The 9,698-nt window shown below is 45.4% G+C and overlaps 1 protein-coding gene across 1 annotated transcript; it reads left to right on the plus strand.

Moving 5' to 3' along the window:
- Nucleotides 1–2,943: 2,943 nt before the first annotated feature.
- Nucleotides 2,944–9,396, plus strand: LOC123097478 (beta-adaptin-like protein C). The gene is made up of 15 exons (XM_044519234.1): nt 2,944–3,283; nt 4,329–4,526; nt 4,644–4,757; nt 4,848–5,098; nt 5,184–5,319; nt 5,792–5,971; nt 6,058–6,150; nt 6,433–6,644; nt 6,769–6,832; nt 6,903–7,082; nt 7,467–7,559; nt 7,646–8,043; nt 8,159–8,348; nt 8,433–8,636; nt 8,830–9,396. Exons 1-15 carry the CDS (start codon nt 3,197–3,199, stop codon nt 9,124–9,126), a joined length of 2,697 nt encoding a protein of 898 aa, XP_044375169.1. The 5' UTR covers nt 2,944–3,196; the 3' UTR covers nt 9,127–9,396.
- The last annotated feature ends 302 nt before the right edge of the window (nt 9,397–9,698 follow it).

Below are 9,698 nucleotides of genomic sequence, written 5' to 3' on the forward strand. Positions count from 1 at the left end.
ACAAAAGGCTGCATCGGGAGCAGCGAAGCAGCGATAGCAGATGGCAGTGGCGCCAGCAGCAGGGGAGCACGGCGCGGGCGGGAGCGGCGAGCCACGGGCCTGCATGGGCGGGGGCACGCATGGCGTGGCTAAAGCGCGGCTAGCGAGAATGGGGCAAGGCGGCGCGCGGGACAACAGCAGCGCGGCCGACGAATGCGGTAGAAAGCAGCGGCGGCAGGCGCGCGCGAGGCAAGGCGCTGGGGCGCGGGGCGCGCATGAGGGCAGGAGCCACTGCGGGCCGGCGCTGCGTGGGCTCGGCGGACGCAGGGCGGGGCAGGGGCGAACTACAGGGACGGCGTCGATGGCGGAGCTCGACCTAGTTGAGGCTACGGGGCATGAGGAGGAGCCCGGGGATGTCGGGGAGGGAGAGGAGCTCACCGTGAGGCTAGGAGAGGGCTCGGGATGCCGGGGCTTGCCGGAGACGAGCGAGACGAGTCGGTGGCCGAGGCGGATCCCGGCGAGGGGAACGGGACGGGAGGCGTTGCTGGTGCTCCCCGACATCGATCTTGCAGCATAAAGGAAGAAGGGAAACCCCGTTGAGTGGCTGGACACCACAGTAGGTCGGGTGGTGGCTGGTGGTCGCGACGGCGAGGAAACACGGCCACGACAATGTCGGACGTGAACTGAACGGAGGGGGAGAGAGGCAAGCAAGCAAGGTGGAGGGGCATGGATGGCCGCCACGCCCCTACCTCATACCTCCTGTACTGTAGCGAGAGGAAGGAGGCAAGTGGGAGTGTGGGCTGGGCCTCCTAGCCCTACTTGGGCCTCCCTCTCTTCTTTCTTTTCTTTCATTCTTTCTTTTCCTTTAATCTTTTCTGTTTTTTAATTAGCTACTGTTTGCCATTTATTTGAGTGAGCAAACAAATATTAAACATGAAACTTTGCACATAAATCAAGCACCACATTATTAGCTTGCACAAAAAGTTTTGGGCCAAAATGAATTCATTTAAATTATGTTAGCATTTAAAAGGGCTGAAAAAGTGCTACCGGATCATTTTTAAAAATCCCAGGGGCATTTTGGTAATCCAAATGAGGTTGGTTTGGTCATGACAAATACTTAGGAATTATTTGCAAAAATTTTGCAAAATTATGAGAATACCGCTTGAAGAAATAATTTATTTGACTTTATTTTAAATAGGCTTTGATTTTTATCAAGTGGCAATTTGGCTTAGTTAAACTTGATGACACGTCACCATTAGTGTGAGGTCACTGTAGCACGACACTGAGGGTGTTACATTGTTCTTCGTTGATCTTCGTCTAGGAGATTAGGACGACAACGAACCTCAATGCTATAGGGGCGGTAAAGCCGATGTAGCATTAGGTAATAACCGGTTGACCCATAGCCGCCGCACTCTCTGATGAGGTCCCTCACAAAAGTGTGAGGTTTCTTATTTCCAAACAATCTCGCGAGCATATCTTGCATACCACGCTTCCATCGGGGCTTCTTCAAGGACACTCGTACTGCGATCGATGTCCGCGCTGCATGATGTGTTTGACCTTAAACTGAAACTAAGGCGTCATTTCTCTAATGAAAAAAACCTGCACATCAGGCCAACTCCAATGCATGACCCCAAATAGACGTCCGTTTTGTCTGTTATTCGTCCATTTGGGGTGGCAATGAGGTCGTATCCGCCCGGATTTCTGGATGCGATGGGCACGCGGCCGCATACTTTTTTGCAACACATATCTTTACTTCTATCATTGATTTTTGATACATTGGAGCACGTCACCAAATAATGACTAGAATAGCAAGACCAAAGAAAACAAGAACCACACGAAGACATTTGAGAAGGTATCCAACTTCTATAACTACTCCCGTGAGTTGGATTAGTGCCTTCTCGATGCATTCATTGTTGATCCGCGGAGGCTCGATCTTGCGTGCTTCTTTCTTCTTCGAGTCTAAAGAAGTAGACGTTGCTTCTTCGCATCTAGTCTCATCTCTAACCTTCATTCTAGAAACAAGTGCACGAACATCTATTAAATTGCGCTCTATCAATAGATCGGCGTATTCTTCTTCACAATACCAAAAGTTGCATCCATCCTACACAATACATATGAGTGTAAGCAAAACGAGCCGAATCCGAAAGCACAATCGAAGCTAAACTAGCACATACACCATCGTTTGCGCACTTGACGAACACCCATCCGGGATGTTCCGGCGTTGTAGACACGCGGCGCAAGACCTCCCGTGGACAGTCGTCGCACTTTATGGGCGGCAACGGTGCGCCGACGAGCCTTTGGGCCAACACCGAGCCTGGACAACGACCGTTCGTGTATTTGCCGGTGAACCAGCGACGGGTTCGATACGAACGGCTAGAGGCGGAGTCAGTACCTGCATGCGGCCTGGGGGCCGTGTCGGGGCTTTGCTGTCCGGTACCCGGCCAGTCCATGGCAGGGTGTGACCTCCGACAGCCGGGGTGAGCTCAAATCCGGCCGGATCCGCTCCAAATCTGTCCGCCGGATGCGCTGAAATCAGGTGGCCGGGGTTGGACAGCTCCGGGCGTCGAGGAAACGGGAGCTGCGAAAGGGGAGGGGCCGGGGCTTCGCGGGCGTGCTGGATAGCGCACGACCGAGAAAAATGACGGCGATGGGGGGCGGGGGTGGGTGGGGGGTGCGGCTGGAGAGGGGAGGGGAATAGAAAAAGGGGCGCATGTGTCCTCGACGGGCGGGCCAGGGGAGGATATGGGCACGCGCTAGGCACCGTCCACGCGTGTCCGTTTGATCGAAAACGCGGCCCAACTTTTGGTTGGGTCGAAAGCGAACGACGTTCGTTTGCTCCCGCGCATTGGAAGGCATGTTGTGTCGGCGTCCGGACCATTTGGGGTTGCGCGTTGGAGTTGGTCTCGGAACGGGAATTTGGCGTCGAAAGACAGAGAAAGAAAAGAGACTAGAATGACTTGCGAGCAGCCGATCAGATCTCCACCGTCGTCGTCGTCTCCCTCCCAATCTCTCTCATCTCCATAACTCTCGCACGCACGCACACCCGTCTGGCTCCCCCTCGCCAACTCCCAATCCCATCCCATCGCGCAGGCAGGCAGGCAGGCAGGCCGCCGACCACCACCGCGCGCGAGATCGGACGCCTCCACCACGACCCCCCGGCTCCGCAGCCGGAGGCGGCGACCGGTGCGTGTTTGGCAGGTAGGCTCGCCGGGGCGATATGAGCGGGCACGACTCCAAGTACTTCTCCACCACCAAAAAGGGGGAGATCCCCGAGCTCAAGGAGGAGCTCAACTCCCAGTACAAGGTCACCCTTCTTGCCTCGCCGTCTCTCCCCTGTCTATCTTCTTGTGTGATTTGCTGTGCCCGAGGATCGATTGGCCTGGATCCAGATCTGGCCAGGGTGTTGGGTGCCCACGCGCGGGCGGTTTGAGATCTGCGAGTTTTGGTTGGTATCCCACGGGATTAGGTTCTGTTCCGAGGATTGGAATTTGCGGCAGAGTGACGATCTCAGGGTCATTTTCTTCAACAAAATGTACTTGAATATGCCGAATTCAGTTCAGACGGATTTGAGTTTGAATTGCTTTGGAGCGAGATGAATGCACTGAGTTCTGATCCATTTCGGGGCTTTTCAGTGAAAGCAAGATTAAATCGAATATAGTGACTGCTCGATGTCTGGTTAGCCAAGCTCTCGAGGGTAAATGAATAAGTTTTGAATAAGGTAGAAATTTTGGAGTTTATGTGCGGGGCCGTGCATTACTTCCATCTAGTTTATTTTTTATCTCCATGGCTCCAGATATGCATCAATATGCATTGGTGTAGCTGTAGAAATGGCACTTTGCTGCTGATAAAAAGGTGTTTACCCTTTATATTTATCTATGCCATCTTTGTGGTTTACCGCACACGGTTAAAACAGCAAGGTACTCCCTCCGTAAAGAAATATAAGAGCACATCTTAGGCTCTATCACTTCTCCATGTTTTGCAAGCAAGACAAGCTACATCATTTTGATTTGGTGGTCTAGTGGTTTTGAGACGCCATCTCTAGCCCACGGTCACAAAAATATTCTGTCGCCGTTCTAGCTACATTTTGCAGTGCTGCACGTTTGCTGTAAAATGCATGTTCTAATGCATAATTAATGAACATCTGTACCATATCAGTCTTTAATATGAAATATTCTCAGCGATGAAGTATGCCATGTAGCAAGAATGGTTGGACTATATACTGTGTCAGTCATTCACCAGCCATAAATCCCATTTCTGTTTTCTAATTTTAATGCAAGAATAAATGATGTAAGACCATATTATGTGTTCGCTTCTGGCATCTGAGGCTTTGGTGGAAACATGGTTTGCAGGACAAGAGAAAAGATGCTGTCAAGAAAGTGATTGCAGCGATGACCGTTGGAAAAGATGTCTCATCATTGTTTACGGATGTCGTGAACTGTATGCAGACTGAGAACTTGGAGCTGAAAAAACTAGTATATTTATATCTCATCAACTATGCTAAAAGTCAACCAGATCTAGCGATACTTGCCGTGAACACATTTGTTAAGGTGAGAAATTACCATATTACTACTAATGAACATTTATGCAGAAAAATAAATCTATAACATGTGTGAAGCAAACCATGCAGAAGCAGCAACTAATAAGAAGATTCAAAACTTCTGCAGGATTCACAAGATCCAAATCCACTGATCCGTGCTTTGGCTGTGAGGACAATGGGTTGCATCCGTGTAGACAAAATCACAGAGTATCTGTGCGACCCTCTTCAAAGATGCCTCAAGGTGTATATTGGTGTTTGTACACTCCTTTCAAAAAAAAAAACTGTCTCCCATTGAATTAAGCCTATACTTGTGTCTTGAATTTTTTCACAGGACGATGATCCTTATGTGCGGAAGACAGCAGCTATTTGTGTTGCTAAGCTTTATGATATAAATGCTGAGCTAGTGGAGGACAGAGGATTTCTAGAGGCCCTCAAAGACTTAATTTCTGACAATAATCCTATGGTGGTTGCAAATGCTGTTGCTGCTCTGGCAGAGATTCAAGACAGTAGTGCTCGTCCGATCTTTGAGATCACCAGCCATACATTGACAAAGCTTCTGACTGCTCTGAATGAGTGCACAGAGTATGATGCAGTTCTTGCTATATTGGGTTCTGAACCCCCATATTTTTCTAGAGTAAGCTGCTTATCATATTTGATAATTTTGCAGGTGGGGACAAGTTTTCATTCTTGATTCTCTGTCAAGGTACAAAGCAACAGATGCAAGGGACGCAGAAAATATAGTGGAACGAGTTACACCCCGTCTTCAACATGCAAACTGTGCAGTTGTTCTTTCTGCTGTCAAGGTACATTAGCCTGATTCACATGTACTAGAACACAGTAAAGTTTTAGAAAGTGTTGCATGCAGTTGTGTATGTGGTATTCATTAACCATAGATTCGCACAGTGCCATGTGTACTTGTATTGATCTGTCAGGCCTGAACAGGGGCGCTGCCAGTTCTCACTGCATGGGTAGCAGGGTAAGGAAAAACTTATCTGGAAGTACCCAAATAAGACATACTCATATTGATTATTTATGGGCTCATTTAACTAGGTAACAAAGCTTTTTCTTTCATCTTAAATGTATCCTCATAAATCATAGGAAGAACAAATGGACTGTGACATTGGATTGATTTTCATGTTCCTGACCTTTTAGTTGGAGGATGATACATATCCATTTAAGTTGGAACGCTGTTTCTGGTACTATTCAAGACAGCAGTTGCTGTTTGTTTTTGATTTTGCAGAAAGAGTTAACCTGTTGGTTATCTCTTTCACACAGATAATCCTTCTACAAATGGAGCTCATTACAAGCACTGATGTTGTCCGGAATCTCTGCAAGAAAATGGCACCCCCTCTGGTTACTCTACTGTCCGCAGAGCCCGAGATTCAGTATGTAGCATTGAGAAATATCAATCTGATTGTTCAAAAAAGGCCTACAATACTTGCACATGAAATTAAGGTGACATTTGTTTGTCTTCGAGCTATTCTTATTCATCAATCAGTCATGCTAGTGTTTCTGTAACTCAATAGTATGTTTGGCAATAGGTCTTCTTTTGCAAGTACAATGACCCAATATATGTCAAGATGGAAAAGTTAGAGATTATGATAAAGCTTGCGTCAGATAGGAACATTGATCAGGTACATAATCTTCTTTCTTATGTACTAGTTTACTGTTGTGGTTATGATGTTGACTTGAGTGGAACAATATTTTCAGCTACTGCCTTGTGTTATTATATTCCTGTCTCATACATAACAGAGTTACAGAGATTGTAAATAAAACTCCGTAGGAACAAAAGTCCATCACCTCAAGTGTGAATCTTACCATAGTTAAATTTATTAAGCATCTTGTTCATTCCTGATTATAGTACTAGATCTGTTTTCTACAAGTTGCCATCCAGAAGTTGACTGAGCTCGTTATAGGTACTATTGGAGTTCAAAGAGTATGCCACAGAGGTTGATGTTGACTTTGTGAGGAAAGCTGTACGTGCGATTGGAAGATGTGCAATTAAATTGGAGAGAGCTGCTGAAAGGTGCATCAGTGTCTTGCTTGAGCTGATCAAGATAAAGGTTAATTATGTCGTACAGGAAGCTATCATTGTTATCAAAGACATCTTTAGACGCTATCCTAACACGTGAGTGGTTTGCCTGGAAGCTCAACATTCTATGTTTTTGGAATTATGGAACTACAGAGCTCTTCTTTTGTGCTCGGCATATGTTTTTGTAAAAAAGTAACCTTTTTCTTGCCAAAATATGCAGATATGAGTCTATCATCGCAACACTTTGTGAAAGTTTGGACACTTTAGATGAACCAGAGGCTAAGGTATTGTCTATGAACGGTCTTTGTAATTTCTTGCATGTTTTGTTCACTTACATGTTATTTTCTTATACAGGCATCAATGATTTGGATAATTGGAGAATATGCCGAAAGAATTGACAATGCTGATGAACTCCTTGAGAGTTTCTTGGATACATTCCCAGAAGAACCAGCATTAGTTCAACTGCAGTTGCTAACAGCGACTGTTAAGTTGTTTCTTAAGAAGCCAACTGAGGGGCCCCAGCAGATGATACAGGTTACTATTCTCAGTTCCTGTGTTTACTCTTGCAGATGATGGATACACTAGATTGCGGAGCAAAAAATAACTTTTGGCATGGTGTAAGAGTCTTTGAATATCTCCTTATTTGATACCATGGCATGTCATGGTGTTCAAAAAGGCTTGTTGAAATCTTTACAGCATTGAGCATACCTAGAATTGTGTTGCAACATTAATAATTAGAATACTCAATTTTTTGGGTTGAGAACGAGAAGATTTGGTTCATAAGGGTACACTATATTCAATTTTCTCTTGGCTGAATGAATGAATAATGGCCTATTCCAATAGAATGTATGTCCTGTCCCTAACAAATTCTTTAATATGTGCTACAGTTTTCTGCCTAATCTGCATCATTTTCTGTAGGCTGTTCTCAATAATGCCACAGTTGAAACAGACAATCCTGATCTGCGTGATCGAGCTTACATATACTGGCGACTTCTTTCTACTGATCCTGAGGTATTGAAAGTTTACACTTCACACCTTCCTATCCTTTGTTTGTCAGATATCCCTATGACCACTGGGTATGTGTGTGGCTTTGACAGGCAGCAAAAGATGTTGTTCTGGCAGAGAAGCCTGTGATCAGCGATGACTCTAACCAGCTTGACTCTTCGCTTCTTGATGAGTTATTAGCAAACATTTCTACATTATCATCAGTTTATCACAAGCCCCCAGAAGCCTTTGTTAGCCGTGTTAAGGCAGCTCCTAGGGCGGATGATGAGGAGTTTGCTGATGCTGGAGAAACTGGGTATTCGGAGTCACCATCTCAGGGAGTGGATGGGGCATCACCGTCCTCTAGTACTGGCACTTCATCAAATGTACCAGTGAAGCAGCCGGCAGCTGCAGCCGCAGCAGTTGCTGCTCCGATCCCAGATCTCCTAGGTGATTTAATGGGTTTGGATAATGCCCTGGTTCCTGTTGACGAACCTAAAGCATCTTCAGGGTCAGCGATACTTTTTATTGTTTTTGCTCCAAGTTTTAGTTTGATGTTTTATTCATGTTATACGGATCGAGCCAGTTTTTCTCCAATTTGATTTTTCTGATTGTTTTCCCTGCAGACCTCCACTCCCTGTTGTATTGCCTTCAACCACTGGCCAAGGTCTCCAGATCAGTGCGCAACTGGTGCGACGGGATGGCCAGATATACTATGATATATCTTTTGAGAATGGGACCCATGGTGTATTAGATGGATTTATGATTCAGTTTAACAAGAACACATTTGGTCTTGCAGCCGGTGGACCACTTCAGGTGCAAGGATGTCTATATATTTTGTAAGTTCTGTTTCTAAATTTCAGTTTCCTGTACTGAACTTGGTGTCGGTTGATGAATAAGGTTCCTCCACTCCAACCTGGGTCCTCAGCCAGGACGCTCCTAGCTATGGTTTTCTCCCAGAATGTCTCTCCTGGAGCACCAAACTCGTTACTGCAGGTTGCAGTGAAGAATAATCAGCAACCTGTGTGGTATTTCAGCGACAAAGGCTTGCTGCATGTGTTCTTTGGTGAAGATGGCAAAATGGAGCGGACGAGTTTTCTTGAGGTAAAATCTACTACAAATAAATCTTTTCTTCTCTGCGGTAGTTGCTGTCCTAGTTGTTTTGATTTGCTTAGCTGTTTGGTTTTGGTCTGTTGGCCTTAGGACTTGTAGAGAACCCCTGTGGCGAGTGGGTACTCTTCCGCTATTATATCCTTCTTGTTAATCTGTAGTTTGAATTGGTTAAATCTGATTGCAGGCCTGGAAATCTTTACCTGATGACAATGAATTTTCAAAAGAATACCCCAATTCTGTCATCAGCAGCATAGATGCCACCGTTGAACACCTTGCAGCATCAAATGTGTTCTTTATTGCCAAGCGGAAAAATGCAAACATGGATGTGCTGTATCTGTCTGCGAAGGTCCCCCGTGGGATTCCATTTCTGATAGAGCTTACTGCTGCTGTTGGTGTTCCTGGTGCCAAGTGTGCAGTCAAGACTCCAAACAGGGAGTTTGTGCCTCTATTCTTTGAAGCTATGGAGTCTCTTATCAATTAAGTGACGGGAAACTTGAAGATCGGTATTCCGTCAAAATTATTCGGTTATGAGCATACACAGGCGTGCTGTTCCATGGAAGTTAGTGTGAATTGTATTGTGTTGTTATTGTATAACTATTAGATCACCGTATTTAAACTGTTAGTTTCTTGGTTTCAGAATTTTCCTCTAGGGATACTCAACCTGGACATTTTGTGCCGCATAAATTGTATATCGGCCTGAACATTTTTTCTTGCTATGTCATAGCACATGAAAATACTTCTTGTTTCTTTCTGATTTGATGAGTAAACATGACGGTTTTTGACGGCAGAGACAATACACATGTAATATTGTTTCTATTTTACATGAGCTAAGGTACACTAATTGGTAAGGTGCGGCCGCTTTTTTTTTCCATGCAAAGCAAACTTATATAACAATATTACAATATGATCGAAACTGGTAGGTTTCATGACCAATCGATGCAAAAATAAAATAAAATTAGACAAGAGTTTTCCAACTTGTTGTCAAAAGAAAACAAAAGAGTGCCAACGTTACACGATGGGGATTTCCGACCTAAGGGCATCTCCAAATACATT

This window comes from Triticum aestivum, chromosome 4D (genome assembly GCF_018294505.1).
Source record: "Triticum aestivum cultivar Chinese Spring chromosome 4D, IWGSC CS RefSeq v2.1, whole genome shotgun sequence".
Classification (NCBI taxonomy): domain Eukaryota; kingdom Viridiplantae; phylum Streptophyta; class Magnoliopsida; order Poales; family Poaceae; genus Triticum; species Triticum aestivum.